This window comes from Diorhabda sublineata, chromosome 8 (genome assembly GCF_026230105.1).
Source record: "Diorhabda sublineata isolate icDioSubl1.1 chromosome 8, icDioSubl1.1, whole genome shotgun sequence".
In the NCBI taxonomy this organism is placed as follows: Eukaryota; Metazoa; Arthropoda; class Insecta; order Coleoptera; family Chrysomelidae; genus Diorhabda; species Diorhabda sublineata.
The window spans coordinates 11,129,322-11,153,878 of record NC_079481.1 but is presented as its reverse complement, the minus strand read 5'-3'; the positions used below and the strand labels follow the sequence as shown (position 1 = coordinate 11,153,878).

The 24,557-nt window shown below is 33.1% G+C and overlaps 1 protein-coding gene across 1 annotated transcript; it reads left to right on the top strand.

Moving 5' to 3' along the window:
* Nucleotides 1-4,893: 4,893 nt before the first annotated feature.
* LOC130447899 (pickpocket protein 28-like) lies at nt 4,894-23,364 on the top strand. The gene is made up of 7 exons (XM_056784946.1): nt 4,894-4,992; nt 11,455-11,597; nt 12,598-12,802; nt 15,870-16,140; nt 20,287-20,346; nt 20,671-20,851; nt 23,136-23,364. The coding sequence occupies exons 1-7, from the start codon at nt 4,894-4,896 to the stop codon at nt 23,362-23,364; spliced, it is 1,188 nt and encodes a 395-aa protein (XP_056640924.1).
* Nucleotides 23,365-24,557: the final 1,193 nt, after the last annotated feature.

The following is a 24,557-nucleotide window of genomic DNA, read 5'->3' as shown; positions in this document are numbered from 1 at the left end:
ACCGTAGCGTCAATCCTCAACTTCCGTACTACTCGTATGCTTTAACTTCAGCACTGTTTTATTCTTTAACCACCAGAAGCAGTCAAGATAAAGAAGACAGTTTGGATTTATGATTACCATGGCAAAAATTCTCATCTCTTATGTACTCTACTGACTCCAAATCCTCTTGTTCAGTGTCTTCAATGCAGCAGTGTCACAGCCTTTGAACAGCTGCTCATCGATTGCCAAGAGCACTCATGTTAAAAAAGACAGTTGGAACTCTCATCCACCGTAGCGTCAATCCTCAACTTCCGTACTACTCGTATGCTTTAACTTCAGCACTGTTTTATTCTTTAACCACCAGAAGCAGTCAAGATAAAGAAGACAGTTTGGATTTATGATTACCATGGCAAAAATTCTCATCTCTTATGTACTCTACTGACTCCAAATCCTCTTGTTCAGTGTCTTCAATGCAGCAGTGTCACAGCCTTTGAACAGCTGCTCATCGATTGCCAAGAGCACTCATGTTAAAAAAGACAGTTGGAACTCTCATCCACCGTAGCGTCAATCCTCAACTTCCGTACTACTCGTATGCTTTAACTTCAGCACTGTTTTATTCTTTAACCACCAGAAGCAGTCAAGATAAAGAAGACAGTTTGGATTTATGATTACCATGGCAAAAATTCTCATCTCTTATGTACTCTACTGACTCCAAATCCTCTTGTTCAGTGTCTTCAATGCAGCAGTGTCACAGCCTTTGAACAGCTGCTCATCGATTGCCAAGAGCACTCATGTTAAAAAAGACAGTTGGAACTCTCATCCACCGTAGCGTCAATCCTCAACTTCCGTACTACTCGTATGCTTTAACTTCAGCACTGTTTTATTCTTTAACCACCAGAAGCAGTCAAGATAAAGAAGACAGTTTGGATTTATGATTACCATGGCAAAAATTCTCATCTCTTATGTACTCTACTGACTCCAAATCCTCTTGTTCAGTGTCTTCAATGCAGCAGTGTCACAGCCTTTGAACAGCTGCTCATCGATTGCCAAGAGCACTCATGTTAAAAAAGACAGTTGGAACTCTCATCCACCGTAGCGTCAATCCTCAACTTCCGTACTACTCGTATGCTTTAACTTCAGCACTGTTTTATTCTTTAAACACCAGAAGCAGTCAAGATAAAGAAGACAGTTTGGACTTTTGATTATCATGGCAAAAATCCTCAACTCAACAGGCCAAATAGAGAAAGTTATCGGATTTTTTTGATAGATTTCATCAGTTGCTCATTGCCAACAGCGTTCATCTAAGTTTGAATTTCTGGAATTTCACTTTGGTGTTGTTCATACTGAATACACTGTTAACAGTACTACTACACCTCTACATGCTCAAAATTACATTGTTTGCCGCGTCTTTCGATAACCAAGTTTTCGTCTTCAGATACTAAAGGTAAACTGTTCACCTTGGTGTAGTGGTAGTGTTCAACATCACTCATATTAAAAACTCATCGACCATATAGAGAAAGCTATTGGATATTGTAGAGATACTGAATATCGCTTCAAGATCCAAATTCAAAGTTGAATTAGCAGCATACTGTAGGCAGTGTAAGTCTTCTTTATTAAACCAAATGTCACTAGCCTGTTAACAAGAATTTCTGCTACAATATTTACTTTCTCTGATTGTTGATGTGCTTCTTTTATCCAATGTGGATTTTCTAATAATACCACGTGATTTGTATTTCTCTACAAATAACTCGCGCATTGGTTTTTCTTTCAGAATTTGCTGGTTCAGTGCATTCGTCACAAGTCTATTAGTTTGTTCAATCATCATATACCAGACCTACAGAAAATGGCAACATTGTCCCATAATGGTAAATTTTTCGTCCGACGAGAGAGACATCAATGAAATACCATTTCCAGCTGTAACCGTTTGTCGGGAAGTTAGAGTAACGAAGAATTATTTCAACTACTCAAACGTTTTGAAAAATTTCTTAAACAAACAAGAAATATCACCTTTGGAGTAAGAAAATATTCATATCGATTATTTCAACTCATTCAACATGTATATCTGATATATTACAACGCTGCTTAAACTAAAAAAATCATTAGTAATCGTCAGAACTTATGTCTTTCAATACCACGGTTAAACCTGCTTTGACCTCTTCTAAAGTAACATTTCGATTCAATTTGAGTTGTGAGGTGTAATAAATAACAGAAATACCCATCTCTAGTGGGTTAATACTTCGCGGAAGGACGACATCTCTAGATACCCAACCACATACGGTGTTGCCAGATTGTGCAAAATTTCCCTAGAGCTGGTATTGACGTTATTGTCGCTTTAAGCATGTTGTTGATACTCTCTGGACTCAGCAGGGCGAATTTTAGTTCAGAATATTGAGCTTTAAAAGAAACAACAGAACATACCCTAAAGAGAAATGCAAAATTAGTTAATATTCAGTGTAAAAAATAAGGCGAATTTTGTATGCGAGTGCCCTCGATGGCTCGTGGTAGAACTAATATTTTTTGGCGGTTCATTTGAATTCACAATACAGAATAAATACTATACCTTTTATCACGTGACTAATACACCAGCAAATATATTCAAATGTATTAAATTTCAATTTCTATCAACTCAATAGAAATAATAATATTCTATATAACGTATTGGTAATTTGTAATATACTTATTATGGTATAAGTTCAGTAGTGTTAAATTAAGACTTCATGACTATGTTTTCTAAATAAGTCATTAATGAAATATACATTTTCTTTCGGTTCGTTCTAGTAATTTATAATAGTTTAGGATTTGAGAGGTTTTCATTAAACTCAAGCGATAATTTTATATTTTTTTACAAAATCTTTTTTTACAAATATACTATTATTTTCCGCGCATTTACCATTATGATTCACGATAGTCTTCTAAATTTGTAAATCGTTTATTTCATTATGATAACGATGATCTAGAGAAAAACACTAAACTTGCATTTTCTACAAATCCTCTTTGATGATTCAAAGTGAACGCAAATAATAAAACTTTACGCTTTCAACATCATTGTCCTACTAATAACTTGTTTCCTTTGGCATTTATGCATGTTTCATCTATAGTTCAAACTATTGAATTACCTCAAAGGGCTGATATTCCAATTATGGTTAAAACTTGAAAGGGGGTACACGAAAATGCACAGAGGACGAAACCTCTATCAACATTTTCTAGTGTGAAACACTCCGAAACTCCATAGAAGACGAAGATCTCTAGAAATTACAGCTGAAAAGGGTGGGTTTAACAGATCAACTGTAAATACTGAGTTCTCCAGTAACGCAGCAATAAATGGGGATATATTAGACCCTTTGGGTCACAGAGTATACGAGACCCCAAATCCTTTCATACATACTAAGTTTTTAGTATTATTAAATGCCAAAGGTTATAGTATTAAACGTATTTAACGATATAAAATTGAATAAAAAGTCAAATTAGTTCTTGAAAGAGCTGATTTTGATAACAAACTCACATTGAAACCAAAAATTCGTTGAAAACGGTAAACAAATCTCACTTCAAATTCAACCTTTTGTTGTTTGTTGTCATTCAATTGTTAGATCAATTATATTGTTGTGTCTTTTTACGATTTTCACGTCTTGCAGTTGGCCTAATGAATAAGACAATAGGGTGTAGATAAATTGTGTTCTATAAATCATATTTTGAGTTACTTGATTTGACGTTTCTACTGTATTTGCTACTGTATAAGCTTATTTACGTTGATAATCATTTGTGAAACAATGGAAGAAGGCAGGATGATGCTCAAAATTTATACAAGAGCTTCGGTATAGTTTATATCTTTTTCAATTTCTTCTTTTGAAATCTAGTTGTACAAAAGAATAAGACACGGTCAAAATTTCGTTCTAATATCACCGTTTTCAGGTTGAAACGTCTACAATACATGTCATTGTTATGTGCAGAAGACAAAAAATTTTCAAAAAATATACCAAACATCACAACAATCGATGGAAATATTTATACATTTTTATCAGAAGTAAGTTTAGATTATAGAGAAACATAAGCGAGTAGATGCTTTTTATTGGGAGTTGGAGGTTTTATTTTTTTATGTCCTTTGATGGAGACATGATGTTAAATTTCCTCTATTAACACGTGGTATATTATAAACCACGTGACTCTAGTCAATATATGAGGGGCTCAAAGCTGAAGCGGACCAAGTTCATAAATTGGATTTTTTCTCTATATAACACAAAAGATATATAAATTTTCTGTACTGCAATGGATCATAGTCAAGTATCACCTAACCTAAGCTAACCTAACCACTACTGCAGTGACAATTTATTAAAAGTGTTCGGTGGTAATAATCCCGCATGCCGTATCGCCAGGATTTTAATTATTTTGACTTTTTATTACTTATTTTGAATGATTTTTGAGTGTTTAAATTAATTTTGACGGTAAGCTAGAATAATAACAATGATATTGAGCTATCATGATCAACAATAATATCGAACATTCTCGAAAAATAAAGTAAAAAAACAATTGATGTTTTTTTTTCAGATTGGAAATCTGAAGACGAACTACTATTAGCTCAGTTGGTGCGTTCTAACGATGTAGTAGCTTTACAATGGTGACATGTCACTCAACTTAAATTCTCATAAAAATCTTTTTTATTTGCTTCAGAAAGTCGTGAAAATGACAAACCAGATAGAAAAAGATCTGGAAACGAAAATGAAAAATGAACGAAAGTTCTTAAGAAATAGTGGAGAAACCTATAAAACAGAGAAAGGAAAATGTATACCTGCTAAAATGTTTGCAAAAGAAAATGTACTAGGAGCTTCAATCCGGAAGAATTATCCAAGTTTTTCGAATCGTTTTGGAAATTAGTAGTATTTTAGTAAACAGAATATATTTGTACGTGGCTTGGTAAAAATGTCGAGAGCCGCGAGAAAGCGACCCAGGAATGGTTCAGTGCGTGAAAAGAATTCTACTTTTATTTCCTCGATACGTATCAAAGGAGACGATAAAACTGTATGCAAAAAGTTTTTCCTCAATACACTACAAATTAGTTGAGGAGCGGTATCGTTGTTTGATTAAAGAAGAGGTTTTTGCAGTCATAGACTCCCGGGGAAAGAATGTCCCAACAAATAAAATTGATGATTCTGATGATGATGATGATTTTATCAGAGTCACACTACAGCAGGAAGGATAAAAAAGACGATACCTTGGTCCAAATTTGAACATAAGGAAAATGTACGATTTTTATGTTAAAAAATGATCTCAGGAAAATAAACAACCAGTAAAAGAAAAACATTATTACAAGATTTTCTCAACAAAACTTAATCTTCACTTTAAAGTTCCCAGTAAAGGAACCTGTGGCCAATGCGTGCTGAAATGCAGGCATCTTAAAGAAAACGCCATTAACCATAGGAATATAATTTTGTTGTCAGATTCTTGCACTGGTCAGAATCGCAGCATTAAATTGTCTCTTATGTTCCTTAAACTTGTCCAGGATCCTTCAATGGCGGCGGAGACGATTGACCTGAAATTTTTAATTTCTGGGCATTAGTTTCTTCCCAATGACTCAGATTTTGGCGTTATAGAGTCTTCAAGTGAAAATGCCAAAATATTCTCGTTTGAGTTTGATGTTATAAAGTATGCAAAAAGAAAGGAGCCTCGTTTCAACACGATTCAGATGAAACGGAATGAATTGTTTTAAGTACAAATAGAAAAAAGAACACATATAACTTGCCTTTTAGTTGGCTAAAGATTCGTTGGATACGCTTTCAAAAGGACCATGAAATTGAAATAAGATTCAAAGAAACTTTGAACGATTTCTCGCAGTTTTGTATTCTAGACGTGAAAAAACTAGTGGTGTCGAAAGAAAAAAAATTAGACTACTGCCAAAAATAAAGATATGATTGATATTCTGCCTTATATTTCACCTTTACACCACGGTTATTTTAAAAACTCACCTCAACTTTCTTCCACAAGAAGGGCGATATAATTAATCGAACTCGCTGAAGACGAAATTGTTTTCGATGATGATACTAATTAATAATAAACCAGTAGAATGATGAAAAATGATATGGATTAGGTCTAAAAAATATAAGTATAAGTTAATGCTGGGAAATGAATTTCTAATGTAGTATAAAAAATTATATAAAACATCTTATATATCATTTACAAAAAACTTCAAATGTTGTTTTCTCAAAATCACTTGATCTACTTCAGCTTTGAAGCCCTCATGTCTCGAATCACAAACAGGATAGGTTTATACATGTATTTGAAGACATTATTTCATATGCATGACAGTAAAAATGTTGACTTCGCAGAAATCTGGAAAGTGATGTGGAAAATAGTTGTAGTTTTGTAAATTTTACGTCTATTAACCCCTATTTGATCTAAAATTTTAGTTTATTCTTGCACACGTTAGTTTACCATTTTACTTCAACTATAATTCAAAAATAAACCGGAATTATTCAATAAACGCGCGAAAAATTTAGTATCGTGAAATTGGCTACACTGGATGCTAGACTTGTCTGTTACGAATCGTAGATAGTAGTCGGGACCGCGTAATTTCTCTTTTTAGTTAACTCATAGTCAAGAGCTAGAAAGATATACCAATGTCTGTTAGGTAACGTATGACTACTAGTGTCTTGTGCAACGCATTATTATACGTGTTTTGATCAAAACACGTCTCTTGCAGACGTATGATGAGGAAAAAAATTTATTGCGTCGAATATTCACCACAGAAGAGACTCTTTTCGCAAAGAAGGTGTTTTGTGACATGAAAAGGGTAATTTTGGTTATTTTTCGCACTGAAAAACAAGCTATCAATGCATTGTATTATAGTAACTTCATAAAAAATACGGTGAAACCAGTTAACGCATCAAAACAACCCTATATGCCAATCCATGGTGCGATAATGCCGCGAGACAATGCCAAACCATATACAGCACATACGATGCAAACGTTTAACGAATTGTGTTGAAAAATACTAAAACACCCTCCTCGTAGTCTCGATTTATCACCATGTGATTATTATTTATTTAGTCGATTGAAAGAGGCACGAAAACAATGAGGAAGTAGGAATATTCGTAAGCGAATGGTTATGTAATAAACTGAGAGATTTTTTTCGAAAAATGTATCCTAAACCCTTCGAAGAGGTGGTGAAAATATAAAAGAAACTAGCAGGAAAACCTGTAAAATACTTCAGCTCTGTAAAATGTGTATAAAATTTTTCATAGCAAAATTCCGGTTTATAATTGAACCACCCTCGTTATTGAAATCGATATGCTATGGTGTCACTTTTGTTCTTAGTATTTCAATGTCCACTGTTGCGCAATATTTTCCTGTAAGGTAGGTGTAGGGAATATGCCTATCCGCTGCCATTTTGAATAGTTTAGCTTGTCTGCCAATAGAAGGGGAGTGATATGTTGAATTTTTGCTCCACAGTCCTACAAGTTAAATCAGTTTGGGCTATTCAGTCTACCGAGAAGTTATAAGTGGTTCACATGTAAGTTTTTCCTACACCCATGTCTATAAACGTCAAAAATCGCACTTTCAACATTCCTTGTAAATGACATTCAACAATAACATGCACGTAATGTGATCTCATAACATACACGTGGGTTTTGAGAAGAAAACTTGAACTTCTTGGTTTAATTAAATTACAATTAAATTTTTATTTACGTAAGACTTTATTCTGTCTATTTAAATAAATTTAGTAAATTACAAAATATCAAAACATTTAGCATTAGCGAAATATATTTAGGATTGAAATAGTGATGCCCCTAAATGTAGGCAGCACATTATGCAATTTCTTTAAAAATAGGACACGTTTTCTTAAGTGGTATGCATGAATGTGCGTAGAAAAAGTATAGTACGTTACACGAGTTGTAAACCCATTACGCACTCGTGAAATGTACGTGTAATATACTATTACGTGCTTAAATAGAGAGTAAATTTCGTGTATGTTTGTTTACAATAATTGTAAGTACAACATCATAAAATAGGTCTTTTTATTTTATTTTCAAAATAACCCAAATTACTTGAAAAAAGTTTTAACTCTCTATTTTGTTAATATGCCCACTGACATATGATCTCAATTGTTGAAGATGTCACCTCATCAAACAAAAAGAATTCGTTCCCAATAGACAGAAGATAACCTTAAATTGACCTTAATAGCAGTAGAAAACGGAGTGTCGAAAATCTCTGCTTCAAGGCAATATAAAATACCTCGCAGTACTTTTAATCGTTTTATTAATCATAATATTCATGAATGCTTCGAAGATCTGGATATAATTATTTTGAATGAAGTGGTCTTTGTAACCTGTTTTCACAAGAAAAACGACTTTCTGGCCGTCACTGTTTGAAGCATTCTTTAAAAGACACCCACAAATTTCTCCTAGACGAACCTTAATAGAGCACAGAAACTCAAACTTAAAACAAAACTTGATTTAATGGAAAAGATGTAGGTTAATTCTACATCACCAGGAAACGATTCTAGCTGAAAAGGGTACGAAAAGGGTCTGCTTAGTGGCACCAGAACACGTCGAAAATGTCACTGTCGTTGCTTGTAGCAACGCTAGTGGTAGAAGCATTCTCCCAACAATAAAACAAGAGTGGCGTTACAACGTACCACCAGAAACTATGGTCACCATGAAGAAGAAAGCAAGCATGACCATTGAGACATTAAAAGAATGGATAAAGCACTTTGGAACTTTTAATCTTCCAGGAAAATGCCTTTTAATTTTCCATGGTGCATTTTGCTATTTAGATCCATCTATAGTGGAAACTGCAGTTCTTTTGGGCCTTCCGAGCAATACGACACATGAGCTGCAGCCAATGGACAAGGCGGTATTTAAATCAATCGAAATTGAACTAGCTTGAGCGAGCTTGAACTAAACAAGGATTTGGGTAACTATTCTCTATTGTTTGTGATAGTGTTTCAACAGAAAGAAATCTTGAAGATGACAATAATATCGTAATATCGAAAAAAAATACAGAGTAGAAGAAAACCTAGAGTTTGGAAGGGAGACCACACCTCAACCTGGACCTTCCAGTTGTTAAGCGAAGAAAAACATATCGCAGATTTCTAATTGACATAAATTTGAATCGAAAAGACACAATAAACGAAAATGGTCGACATTCATGTGGCTCTTTATCTGCAGATGAAGACATTTCTTTATACAGAACCTTTTTCCTCGGAAGACGAAACAAAACACGAAATCAAAAAAAAAAACATCGGATGAAAAGTCTAAGAAGACGAGCATCAAAGAAAAAAGGGTAAGAAGTAAGTAAGAAAACATTCAGAGAAAGCTAAATAAATGAGATGGAGATAAATATTCAGAAGTTCAATTTGAAGTAGAAAACAATAAGACGAGTAGTAATAAAGATGAAAGCTTCCTGGACGTTAGTTTTACTGAAATGTTGCAGGACAACCTATAAGGATAAACCAAAACCAATCAGAAAAAAAGCTATAAACATTAAAGCCCTTATTGTATAGAAAGCAGTTTTTTCTACCGAAAGAGTTGTAACAGTGCCAGTAAAAATTAAAATGGAAAAAATCGATGCAAAGAACGAAGATCTGGGAGAAAAAATTAGACACAAAGAATGATGGTACTGTAAAGCTTGCCAAGAAGATTTTAAAAAAGCTGCGATTGTGCTCGGTATACTTTCACGAAGAATGCGTAGGGCTCACCAAGAAGGATAAAATAAATTTTTTCTATTCAGATTGTTGCTAGTTTTATCACTGTATATATTCTGCTGTGATACATTTGACTTATTTTTTCAGAGCGTGTTTACGCACGAATGAAAATTTATATTCAGTTCTTCAGAAATATTATTTAGTTTGATTTATTAATTTGTAGTTTGTTTGTTGAACTTAATATATTCAATTAACGAAATATTTATGTTTTTGACCAAATAAATCACTGTTTATATCATGAACATGCCCTGGGCACCTCCGATGGGCTGCTAATACGCCCTAAATAGTCAGTATTGGAAAAAACGATATAAAGAAAAAATGAAGAACAAATAATAGTGTTGATGTCCATAAATTATGTCTTTAAGAATGAGGGTACGCTTTCTATGAAATATCAATGTACATATTTACTTTTTCTAATTTGTATAAAGGTTTTTGCTTAACATGGGCATATTTACTGAATCTACCTTATTAATTCTTTTAATCGCATCAATTATTTGAAATATGGTTTCTTTTTTCTTCCGTTTTATTGTCCTTCTTCATCTTTTAGCCTCTGTAAGGTTACCACTTAAGTTTTTTGTATTTCGTATTAATCCAATCATCATTTTTTGTTTTCTTCTTTAATCATTTTCTTGACTTCCAATATTTCGTTTTTATGTAGTTTTGTACTATCCTTCAGTTTTTGTAGATAGATGAATCTCTGTTTTTTTCTCTTCATTGCTTATTTTTCCATTTCTTTCCACCAATGAGTTCTTTTAATGCCACGGTTTCTGATTTTTGATATATTCCATGTTTGGAAAGAAAAATCATTTAACAATTTAACGATTAACTGAATCAGCAAACTAATTATGGATTATTGAGGATAATATTCATAGTAAACACACTGTTTAATCTATCACTACACCAAAACTCACAATTACAATATCTGACACGCGTTTCGATGAAAAAATTATCGTCTTCAGTGACTAAAAGTAAACTATACTTGAAACAATCGTCTTGGTCAATAAATGTAATTGAATCGCGACCAATTTCTATGATTTTAGATGTGGATTAAACGTAATGAACACACTGTTTTTATCACCACTACACCAACACCAACAATCACACTGTTTGACGTGCGTTTCGATAACCAAGTTGTCTTCAGAGGCTGAAAGTGAATTATGCTTGAAACAATCATCTTGGTCAATAAATGGAATTAAATCGCGACCAATTCCTATGATTTTAGAAGTGGATTAAAAGTTAACCAAGATTTTAATATCATTTAATGTAAGTTCGTTATTTCCCAGCGTGTCGATGCCCTGTAGACCTTGGAGTACCTTGAGGAATTTCTGAGATATAATTTGGAAGCTGATAATGATAAAATTAACAAAAATATATATGGAACAAAAGTATTTCTAGTACAATAACGAATTCTACAAACCAAACGAAAGAACAGCAATGGGAAATTGCTTAACACCGTTAATGGTTAAACATAAATCATTTTGGAAAGCAAATCAGTCGAAAATTTCAAAAGAAAAACAAAAAATTTGCTCTGGTACCTTTCAATCGTTTATACAAAAGAATTGAAACGAATTTTGAAGAAAGCGGGTTCTATATTCAAAGTTAGTCTCGACGATAACTTCGTTATCGAAACAAGCGTCAGACAGTTTAATTAGTGTATTGACAGTGTAAACTGTGTGTTCAGTGATATTATTGTGGATCATATCGATTCTAATTACGAGGAGTGAATAAAAACAATACAAAATATACTAAAACTGGAAAATTCTTATCAATTTCATATATAGGGGAGCGCGAAATTCATTGATTCTTGTTCTTGGATGGGAAAGAAACACGATTGCAGAAGAATATTTCATCCAATTGTAACCGACGAAGGATTATGTTATACATTTAATATGTTAGAACAGAAGGATGTGCTCAATAACCATTCGTAAGTTATATTTGTTTCATAGTTTATTCACAAATTTACCTTTCCGTTTCTTTTAATGATTTTTTTCTCTTTGGTTGATTAAAATTAATCTTGAACAACAAAAACAGCACGAACTTCTTCAAAAACAATCATTTCAAATTCGTATATAACTTAATATTTATTTCACATCATCGTCAACTAGTAGCGATCGAGCACTAACATTTCCTATAACGTTTCGGTAGCTCTTTTCCGTGATAACCGCCATTTTGTGATGATTTGTTAGCTCAAACTTTAGATTTCACATAACCTCGCAGAAAAAAATCCATGGGTGTTAAAGCGGGACTATGTGGAGGTCGACTTAGGTCACCTATCTTGGAGATGAATTTGCCAGGAAAAATTTTATGAACTCGTGGACGTATGTGAAGCTGCTCTGTCCAGATGGGACCATGTTCTTTGGTTATAACCATTGAAGTTTTGAAGTTCAGGCACTAAGATGACATCTAACATCTGCACATAACGCTTTGAATTCATTGTAACTGTGCGTCGTCTTTCATCTTCAAAAAAGTAAGGAGATGTAATTCCTTATGCTGATATAGCAGCCACTCCAAGCGATTGTAGGAGTTTCTTTGTTTGTGATTTGGATTAGTCGCTAATTATGATGAAAATCAACTTCATGCAATATTGGTTAACATTGGAAAACGCCCAATCATCTAGGTTACGATGTCAAGCCTTTGACCAGCATCTTTAGACTTCAATTCTTGTATCAACTGAATTTCGCAAGGATGCAGCCCCAAATTTTTGTGTCAAACGCGAAATAATGATGACCGACGCACGTTTGAACCTACAAGATCTAGAAGACCTTGGACGATTAGATTTTTGTTCATTGAGTGCTGATCCGATCTCTTAAAACTTCTTGTCCCATTTTCCAATGGCGCAGAAAGTATTTATATCTTGGATTGACTATTATATTGATTACTGCCATTTTGTCATCATAAATAACCAATGAAAAATTTGATTTCAGATATATTCACGAATACAGTTACAAACCTGATACTATAACTTTCACCAATGCATGGACAGTAGATTCCGGTTATTCTCCGAAAGCAGGTATTTACACTTATCCAAGGCGCGCGTTGTTACCTGGTTCAACTAACTCACTTACAGTGAACATGTTCATTAACGAAAGCGATGTCGATTACGCATGTACAGATTTCCAAGGATTTCAGGTAACTTGTTTTTTTTTTTAATTTAATTGATAACAACGCGACATATTCGTAAACACATCCCTTGAATCACGTATCAATACTTCAAATCCGATTTTGATCCGTTGTATCCCCCGAAATTAATCCCGGTGCGGGATTGAACAAAGTTGTTATATAATGACGAAAACTCTCACAAAAACAGTTAACTTCGAACTGAATAGCAAGAAACTTGTCCATGTCCAAGATCTAGTTTCCAAAATCAGTGAATCATTCAAAAGTATAGATAAACAACATTACACAAACAATTAATAGCTTGAAATACCCAAGTAACCGAATAATCTCTTATTCAAAATTAGGCTATATTCCACGAATGTAACCAAAACTGACATACAACCTCTACAACTATTAGGATCTGTTAATCATCTATTTAAATGATACAAAGTATCATATATTTACTACTAACTATATATTTACCTACCTAACTTCAATTTATTATTGTATTCGTTAGGATTTATTGTATTCTCTTGATGGGAACTAACGTCTTAGCTGAGTGATTCCAAGTGTCCCTTAGATATTAAATTAGTTACCCTTATTTTTGATGTGACTCCAACGACCAAAAATATAATTATTTATAGCCTTTGTGTATGAAAGGATTTTTGTATTTGAACCAGATACGAGGTTTTTGATTCATAATAATATATGTGGTGATTGTGGCTTCAAGATCAAAGTTCAACAAGTCGAGTTGCAGATTCGGTAACAGTCCTAATAGAGCATAGCACAGAGATAAACCAAACAGGTGGAAAGATACGGCAACATCCATAAACAGAAGTTCAAAAAATGATTTTAATTGTTATCAATCAATAGTCAAAGAATATCCAAAAGAGATGCTATCCAAAATGTTTTTCTCAAACTAGGTTATAGAAAAATTGGGATGCGAGATGTGATAATGAAACGGAAATCCAGGAAATAGCCTGGATAAAAGATAATTGGAAATATATAACGAAAGCATCGAATTCAGAGGTTGAGTAAATGATGTTTTATTAATGAGTTCTTCAAATTACCGCCAGGATATTAGAGATAACTTTTTCAAGTCTTGATTGAAAGAAAAATTGGTCGAAAAATTGTATAAAAACAGTGCAATTGATACCGTTTCGAATCATTCAAAACAAATTCTTAAAATTCTTCCTAAGCAGACATAGAGGAGTTTCTACTCGAGCAAGATTTATATTTTCAAGAGACTTATACGAAGAAGCAGCTCATAGGGGTTTTAGGAAGAAAAATATTTGTCAAAGAACATGTTGTAGCCGAAATGAGCAAGAAAAGTGGTTAAACTGTTATACAATTACCTTCCTACTACTAATCGAATTGATAGGCTTTCAACTTAAATGAGAAACAAGAACTAATAACACTCCATCCAAGAATTCTTCTTCTGTTATAGAACTGAGAATGAAAGATATGGCAAAAAAACAACTTTTTGTGCCAAATATTCATTAGCTCTGTCAAAAAGTGATATGTAGCTTTAAAGCAACAAATATTTGTATTTAATTTTACTGAAATTATCTTCGCTAAGGATATGTATATAAATACAACTCTGTACAATTCCTGATGATGGGCTCCTTACCTACGTTTGTAAGCCCCTTATGGCTCTACAAAGTGAGAATATCTATAATTACATTTTCGTTATTTTGGTTACAGTCACCAGTCTTGGTTGAAACAATATCACGGAAGTCTTGAGCGGAAAATGCTTGAAAGACTATGTAGCAATGCTTGCTCTGAGTTTGAACGAAAATGATGAGAAAAATCTCAGAACTTTATTGAAGGATAGCAGAAAACGTAGATTTTGGATGCATTCTGCTTGGAAAATGTTTGGATGCATTCTGCTTGGAAAATGCTTGAAAAACGATGTAGCAATACTTGCACTGTGTTTGAACAAAAAAGATGAGGAAAATCTCAGAAAAACCTCAGAACTTCATTGAAGGATAGCAGAAAGCATAGATTTTGGGTGAATTCTGCTTGGTCTACAGAAGGAAAATATTCCACAATTTCCACATATCTTCTAGACAACGGAACAAATTTTTTCCAGCATTTTAGAATGCCGTTTTATCGACAAGAAAAATTCCCACGGTACAACGAAAAACTGCACAATCTTTTGCAAGATTGTTATCATTATTAATCTCGTTATATCCGTTCGGAACATTGTATTGGAGTTTTTCCTCTTAATCATTAATTTTGGGATTTGCGTCCAGTTCCTTTTTTCTTTTTCAGTAGGTCAAAAGATTGTGATATTTCGCTTAATATCCCTTCGAGAAAACTGATTTGCCTTAAAATGTTTACCTGCAGTTCCGGAGTCAGTAAATGTCGCATCAAGAATAATGCATCGTCGTTGATAGTCTTCCATTTTTCAAGATATTCAATGGAATTTGTCCCAAAAAACCGACGCCATGATCTTATCTGCAGATGGTCTTTGCCTTCTCTGAACCTGGTCCTCCCTCTTCAGTACATTGTTTTGATTTTTCTTTTGTTACGTACCACGTTCCATCCATGCTTATGAAATAGCTTTGATACTGTCAAAAATTACCAAAAATTCAATGGAAACATCTTCCCGACGCTGTGTTTGTTTCATTGTGAGCAAACGTGGCACCCATTTTGCGCACAGCTTTCTTATGTCTAAAGTTTCAATTAATAAACGATTTATCGCACTTTTTGAAATGCTTACTATGTCAGAAGAAGATCATCCAGTACCTTTTTGTGGATTTTTTTCAACATTTCTAGAGTCGTCACCTCATTTGGTAGACCAATGCGATGCTGGTCTTCGTAGGTCATCTCTATGTAAGGCCAGGTATTTCTGGGACCATCCTCCAACACCTGGTGATTTTTTTCGTGAAAATAATTCAATTGTCATTAAACTCCAGTGTATTAGTCGGATTTGGTCTTATGGTTATGGTTCAGATCAATGAAGCAATTAATAAATTCTTTTCAGATACTGACTTCAAGTTGTGGAAGCTTCGGTTACGAAAACGCGTTGAACTAAGTGATGTCTTTCTTATTTATGAATATATATCATCATCTTTATATGTTCTATTTGTTTTAGATAGTTTTACATCAAGCTGTTCAATATCCATTGGTCAAGAATCATTATTTTCGAGTTCCTATGAGGAAAGCTGTTATTGTGGCAATTACACCGACGCAAATGTTAAATTCCGATGATGTACAAGACTATAGTCCGAAGAAGAGAGAATGTTATCTACAAGGAGAAAAAAAATTGAACTTTTTTAAAAATTATACGCAGAAAAATTGCCAATTTGAATGTATTACCAACAAAACTCGAGCTGTTTGTGGTTGTGTTGCATTTTACATGCCAAGTAAGTTCCACTATGGTTATTTGAAAATCATGTATGACTCTTCTAATTTAATTATTTGTATTTTACTCTAGCAACAACGATTGCCACACGTTTTATTTATATAACTGAATCAGATGAAGAAATTATGAATATACGTTTCGTTTCAAATTTTGCCAGCAATTGGTTTTAGTTGAGTACGTTAAGAACATTCTTAAACTTCTCAATAAATGAAGGAGAAAGAGAAATAGTTCATAATCAAAAATTGTTTAGAATTAGTGAACCAAATCTTGTAAAAAACTAAGAAATAAGCTTAAAAATAACTAAATAAATACACAAATAAAAAATTGAACTAAATAATAAAACTAACTATGAGACAATCCTAAAATAGGAGATATTTTTCAATAAAAATCAATAAGAACGACAAACCTGTGATCCAAATTAAAAAATATTGATATTAGAATAAAAGTTTATAGAATAGAAAGCGCTTTGCAGTAAATATGCCTTCAAATTATTACGAAATTTGGATAGAGATGTTTTGATTTCAAATGATTGTGCATTATTTTGCTTCATAAAGTATTGAGCCCTCAACTAATTCTGAACGTTGAGTAAGTATGAAAAGGTTAGGTTACTCAACTGCACATTCCCGAATAATTAGCTGTGAAACTAATATCGTTTACAAATAGACATATTTTACCACTGAAGTAGTTTATAAACAGTTTTCTATGAAGAAAAGTTTTTTAGTTTTGTCCCGTTAACCAGATATTTTAGAATAACTGAAAAAACTTTGTTTTTGTTCTTATTATTTGACATAAATGATGACCCTAAAATTCATTTTAAAGAACCCTCTTTCAAGTTTAATTTTCAACCATATCATGGAAATACTAACTACTACAAATATAACTTGTCACGATTTTATTTATGTTTTCGAAAAAAATATGATCTTTGGCTAGCAAATACGGCCTAGTATTGAGCCGTGGGGCACTCCACATTCCACTGACTTACAAGAAGACATAGTTGTATCATCCCTTACAAGCTGACTTCTGTTGGTAAGGTATGACTTAAACCATACGAAAGGTGTTTCCCCTCCAACTTGTTAATTAAAATATTGATCGTATGCCTTACAAAAATAGATCATAAGGAGTTGTATAATTATTAAGTTTATCAGGTGAAGTTGAGATTCTTCTTGACGAAGAAGTTTTATTTTTTATATCATCCACAATTGACCATATATCCCATATTTCTTTAGCAACGTCACGAGAATTGGAGAGTGACTTTTATCATCTTATGGTAAATTTTTCTGTATAGTTTCACGTTATTTGCAGCTATCCATAAAACTTTGATAATCTAGGGCTTATTTCGCTTATTTTTAATACACACACATCACCAGAGAGAATATCTCAATTAGTTGCTAGTTATAAGTGTTTGAAGTTTTGTTTTCTGATAAAATATGGCATAATTGGCGAGAAGCATTTCAACTATTGGATTTTATCAAAAATTTTGTTAAAAATGCTTCATGATCGAAGAGACATGAATTAAAGACAATATAGTCGATGAATTTGGATCATACGATTACACGACATGGTCTGTAGTACTAGAACTGGTCTTAGTTGTCATAGTTGCAATTATATCCTTGATCATACTAGAAAAATCCAATAAGGACTCCAGTAAGGTCAGTTATTTGTGACAAAAAGTATGCGTCAGGTGTTCTGTACATAGAAACGATATAATCATAAGTCTTGTGGTAGATAAAATAATATTCAGATCTTCACAAGCTTTCACAACGTCTTTTTCATAATAAGAAGTTGCTATATCTCGCCAAAATACAAGATTTCCTCCATGGTGCTTTTTCTATGCGCAGATAACAACCGTACCAACACTTTCGAGTTGAATTTTTTGTTTTTATTTTCGAATATACTTCTAAATTCACTTCCTCGTCTCTCTGACAATAATAATTGTTATTATTTACCGTTTCATTCACGTCGAAAGTGAAATATGAATCGTCATTGATAATGATTTCCGAATCTTTAGCGGGCGAAAACTCGTTGTCACTGAGATTTTGATTTTTGGTTCATTTGCTGCTTATCACAATATTTGAACTTTGATTTTCTTGATTTTTTGAACTTCTTTCTGTTCCTTCAGAATATTGCTTACATATCGATTTTGAATTTTCTGCTCATTTTCTTAAAAATGACTTCCAGTTGTACGTGAACCACTCCAACTAAATCTTCTCTCTTCTTCTTTTTGACATTTTCTTTTCTGTCTGATCCTGACTGTCTTTCCATCGAAATACATGTCTGAACACGACAGATATAAATATTAAATTGGTTTGTTGGTTTCAGTACAAAGTGATTAACCGTAAACGATTTCTTGATCTTGATTTTTTTCGCTTCCAGATTTTTCATACTTTCAAACTGAACATAAACTTGATGTGTTTTATTGTTTTAGTGCAGGAATTCAAGCTCAAAATGGTGTCAAACCTCCAAATTCTTTAATGCAGCTCCGATTTTCCTCAAAATTTATAATTAAGCTTATCTTACCCTCCATATCAAGATATAATCAGTCGCAAGGTGTGCAAATTGTTTTTAAAATGTGAAAACCAACCCTTACCGAAAAATACCAATATTATAGTTTTTCCTACTTTTTTCAATTCAAATGTTTTTCGTTTATGCATCATAAATATCTTAACATATTGTATAATTAAATAAATTTTGATATTTTGAAGTATCAACCCTTGAAAATCTTTAAAAACTACCCTTCTGATGAATATAATATAAGAAAAAATCTTTTGACGATTTGAGATATTGTAATTCCATTTCTATTATTCAACCCTTAAAAAATACCCCTTTGCAGAGAATGAAATAAAAATAAATCTAATGACTGCCAATTCTTAGGTTTTGCATTCTTTTTGGTTGTTTCTTATCTCTAGTTGAAGTAATTTTTAATTGTGTATACCCTGTCATCTCTTAAGAACCACCCTTTTGATAAAAAATAAAAAAAATATATGATTGGTTGAGTTTTGATTTTGAATTCTTTCGGTATTCAAGGGTATTTTGCAAATTCGAAGTGATTTGTCATTCTCTACACCCTGACATCCCTCAAGAACCACCCATTAACCACTTGGTACCTTCAAATGTATCTAAAGGCAACTTAGCATCAAAATAAAAAATCCGTGCGCCAGAAATTGAAATTGAAATTATTTTTTATGTAACTCCATTAATTTTAAAGCTATGACATCCTACAAAAAACGATTTTGAAGGTGATTTCCAGTGCTACAAGCCTATGTATGCTAGAAGGGCTTGAAATTCTTAAAATTCTATTGATAAAGGGTCAAAGGGCTGTGGATAAGCTATCCTCGCACTATAGTGACAGATTAATTTGCTTAGAACTCCGTCAATTTTTATGCTACAAAAAAATAAAAAAAGCAAAATAATTGTCATTAAAGTTACTTTAATTTGATTGTAAATTTGTTTTTGTATCTCTTATAGTAATGAAGAGAAAAATTAACAAAAAAATTTTTTTAAAAATAAAAAAAATCAGTCAAACTTTCAGATATCGTAAATAACATCCAAATAGAGTATTTTAATTTTGATTTGCATTGAAATGGCATTAGTTTTAGTGCAAAAAGTATCTCATGACTTTTTGTTGGAAAATGTACAATTTTCCCGTTATTTGAGGTTATTACGTGATAACGTAATTACGTAAAACAAAAGCTATTCAAGTAACTATAACTTGTTTTAGGTACAACATTAAGATCTTAAATCATACCTTAATTTGTTTATTTTTTTATAAGCTTCATTTCTGTTCATCACATTTTTTTCGATAAAATGCATTATTAGAGAGTTATACGTAAAAAACTACTGAAAATGCGGTTTTTTGAAGAAAAAACGTACTTTTTAATTGCGAATAACTCAAAAACTATTGATCTGGAGAAAAAACTTCATATGGCATTTTTTACTTTAAATTTGCTGATCTTTTCGGATACACATCTATCATCTGTCAAAATTTCAAATAAATCGGTGATTCATTAAAGAATTCGGAGGGGAAATGCTTGAATACCTGGCCTATTTTAGATGCGGATTGTCAATACTTCCCATTAGGCTATGATTTCCATAGTTTATTGAACAATCGAATCACTATTTGAACTAAAAAAATCTTTTTTATTTTTAGGAGAAGCCATTACACCGATTTGCGGGAATGGAAATTCCATGTGTATGAAACAAGTGAAAAGTAAGTACCGGGTCTACTAATAATCCGGGCTGTAGTATTTGAGCTGCCCGCGTAAATCGAATCGGTAACATTTTATTTTCTAAATTGGTATAACTGAAGATCAAGTTCTTGTAAAATTTCATCGCCATATCTAGCCATACATGATTTTACGATGGGCTCAGTATAGGTCCAGATTTGGGCCATTTCTTTTTTCAACGCCCTTTATCTTGAATACGGATAAAGTTACGAAAATTTTTCACTGAGCAAGCCCCAAATATTTTCCAATTTTTTCTCTATCCTAGAGACGGAACCATTTTTTTAAACATCTCGTACTTCATATTTCAGATAATCTAGATTGGAATAACCTCCAGCATTCGATAGACAACAACAGAGGTTTGTACGACGAATGCGAATGTCTACCAATGTGCAGTATGCTGGACTACGAAACCGAAATCACTGAAATAGATTATGATAAATTCAAGGAATACGAAGCTTTAGGAATGAAGAAAAATCAGAGACAAAATCAGTATGTAATCTTAATGTAAACATAACCTAAAATAATGCAGAAGTATTTTCCGATTTTTTTAATAGATGGTGTTGATGGTAGTTGTGGTGGTTATTACTTCCGAAGGTCAGAAATAATCTGACGAACTGAGCGAGGAAAAGTTTGATAGAAATCAAATTGTGTTTGTAAAATAAAATTAAAAAGTAGTTATTGCATATTTAGGAATTTATGTATTTGAATCAATGTGTATACCGAGCTATTTACTATCAATTTAGTATAAATTGAACTGAAAATATAATTATGTAGATAGATGAAAAGCACATCTTGCAATTTGTATTCTAATAATATGTTTATAAGTTTCGAACATTTGACCGTAAGTGGCTAAGCAAAACAAGACATTAACATAGTTTAAATGTTATGTAGTGGATAATCAAACCCAATGATATTGAAGATATTCGCATCGGAACAACTGAGCAAGACATAAAGACGTATTAAGAGCCAAAGAATAACAAATATATAACATGATCCTTGAAAGTATGTGGCAGATAAATCAATCAACGGAAAAAATACTAATGACGACCGAAATGAACTTCTGGAAAAGAATACCAGGAGGAATATGACAAGAAACGACAGATTAATGGAGATGATGACATCAAAACCTAACGATTCATCTGATATGGTCATGTACAAAGAATGTTGGAGCACAAAATACATGAACAGGTCCTGAAGTGGACTCCACAAAGGAAAAAGAGGAGAGGGATATCACGAAGAAGCTGTAGAAACTGGCAGATGAAACAATCAACGGAAAAAATGCTAATGACGACCGAAATGATCTCCTGGAAAAGCACAGCAGGAGGAATATGATAAGAAACGATAGTTTAATGGATATGATGACATCAAAACCTAACGATTCATCTGGTATGTTCATGTACAAAGAATGTTAGAGCACAGAATACATGAACAGGTCCTGAAGTGGACTCCACAAGAGAAAAAGAGGAGAGGGATATCGCGAAGAAGCTGGAGAAACTGGCAGATGCTTTCTTGAGATCTGCGAAGTAGACCTTTTCATTTTACATAAATTTTTGCCCGGCAAGTGATTATTTCAAATTTGGAAATCGCGGGAGATTACAGTGTTTGGGGTAGGAGCTCGTAGTTCAAGTCGATCAATTTGGCCGTGGAATAAGCATTATGTCTTCTTTTCTTCTTTATCAAAAGTGGCAACTTTTTTTACAATTTGTTACCAAATCAGCCCCATGATTCTGCGTAAAACACTTTTGTATCTGTTTACGACTTAGTCGCTAACGATTATGAAAAATGTCTGCAAAAGCAAATGAAGTAATTGGAAAGATTGACGAGGATAACGTGGAACATTCGAAGATTGAAGAAATTAACAAGAAAAATATTATTTAAACTCGGAAGCTACATACCAGACGGAGCTGCCACATGGAAAAGGATGTTTAGAAAGAAATACTAGAGAAGTCTATAATCACAATCATCACTTTCAAATTCTATCGGTTTTTCTTCGTAGAAGGTCTGCTCTGGAAGTAGTAAAACTGATTTTTCTCCTGAGTAAACGTGGGGATTATTGAACACTCTTCCACGAAGAGTGGAAGATGACGAAGACGTTCTTCGACCAGCAAGACCTACAACTGAAAAATTATTCAACAGTGATCGTAGGATGAGTATCAGATTGATATAGAGCATTTCTCGAACATAAGTATTTGAGGTGGTGACAAAAATCCCAGCCACGAAGAAAATGTGTATTGTCAGAGAAGCAAAAAACCAACTGAAAACGATTTACCAGGATCCTTCTTGGCCCCACCAGACTTTTTTTCATTCCCGACAATAAAACAGACGCTCAAACATCATGGTTTGGTAGAGGCGTTCCTGCAAACCGTGACTTAGAAGCTAATCATCATTCCGGGTGAGGTGTTCTTGGATAATACTTTGAAAAATTCTAATTGTTTGTATTTTTTTCATGAATAAATGTTTGAAAATGATTTAAGAACAGACTTTGTATTCTATGTCAAAAAATCAACATCTAAAAAGTCACTTTACCGTTAAAACATCCCCTATAACAAATTTCTCATCCCTCAAACTTGCAGCCACAACAAACTGCCACGAAGCTAAAAATCTCTAGTAGTAATAAAAGTGAACATAACATTATTTTTAAATATAAAATCGGACATACCATAAACTTATCAACTTGTTTACGATGTACAGTATGAAGCTCAATTTTATATAACCGACTATTTATTGCACGAACTTAATCCGGACTTACATCCGCTTCTTCTCTTATTTACAGGAAAGTTTGGTCTCAATTGGTAATATACTTCAAGAAAGTCTACTTTATACCTCGCGTGAGAAGTGAATTGTACGGACACTTGGAGTTTTTAGCCAACGTTGGAGGTTTATTGGGTCTCTTCATTGGATTTTCCTTACTATCCCTATTCGAGATTATTTATTTTCTTACAGTTAGACTTGTCTGTTTCGGATATAAACATTGGCCTACAAACTGTATTTGTAGCAAATAAACTTGATAATTGGAGGTTAGAATTAGATAATTACGTCACAATTTGAGGTTAATTGAGGTTATGTACTTAAAAATAGTGTTGTATAGAAAATATCTGTTTTTGTATAGAATTTGATTAATACTCAATATAATTCTCTTTGAGGGCCACACAACAATTATGGCGTTCATACAATTTTTTAATATCCTTTTTATAGTACGATTTGTCTTTAGCTAAAATAATAGGCTCCAGTTTGGCGATAACCACTTCATCTGTGCAAAATTTCTGTCTAGCGAGCATCCTTAGAAGTCCGAGAACAGAAAAAATTCGCTTGGTGTCATATTTGGATAAAACGATGAGGAAGTCTAAATCACGCAATTTTTTCTAATATTTGTCCATTGGGCACTTTTGACATGAATTTTTGTAGAAAAATTTTTTTCTCAAAATACGAGCAGCCCCCAAAGGATCCAAAGGATTGAAATCTCATAACATAGCAGGCCAATGAATCGGATTATTAATCCATCGATTCTATAAAGTTGTCACTCAACTAATTGTGACAACTTCTATCAAAGTGCTATGTGGAACCAAATGCGATTTGAATAGTCAAGAATCAACAGAATTGCCAACTTAAATTTGAATCAGTCATCTTAGTTTAAATACAGGATGTAGTGCTGCTTAGGACTAAAGCTTTTAATCAGTATATTACTAAGTTTGAGGATTTCAAGTATATATTCAACTAATTTGGTGAAATTTTATGACTTATGCTACTTTCACTATCACCTACTCAATGGATTTATCCAATTTCGTTGTTTCACCCTGTATATTTGATACTCAAACGATGGCTTGAAAGTTCTTCTCGATTTTCCATCATATGATTGAATTTTCTTATCACAAACAACCTATCGATCTTCCTATTTATCCGATATAAGATTTTAATCAAACACGAGACATAACATCTTCGAAACTTTCCCACTGTTAACCAAACATCTACGAAACTTTCACACACACACACACACACAAACTTCGACCATCTTGAAAATTCGATGATTTATATCCGAAGTTGACCCTCACATGATGCATGCGAGGCTATTATGAAGTGGGGAACTTCCAGAAGTTTACACTCACAAGAAACTTTAAAATTAGAAAGAATGAAAATATAGTCGCTGACAAAAAATAAAAAAAATGATTGATGATCATCTTTTATCTGGAAAATAGCA

What these genes read in the sequence shown, in the direction of transcription:
- LOC130447899 (XM_056784946.1), top strand. Translation starts at nt 4,894, where the DNA reads ATGTCGAGAGCCGCGAGAAAGCGACCCAGGAATGGTTCAGTGCGTGAA. An exon ending in TCAAAGGAGACGATAAAACT is followed by an intron (nt 4,993 to 11,454) that starts GTATGCAAAAAG and finishes TTTCATATATAG; the next exon opens with GGGAGCGCGAAATTCATTGA. An exon ending in GATGTGCTCAATAACCATTC is followed by an intron (nt 11,598 to 12,597) that starts GTAAGTTATATT and finishes ATTTGATTTCAG; the next exon opens with ATATATTCACGAATACAGTT.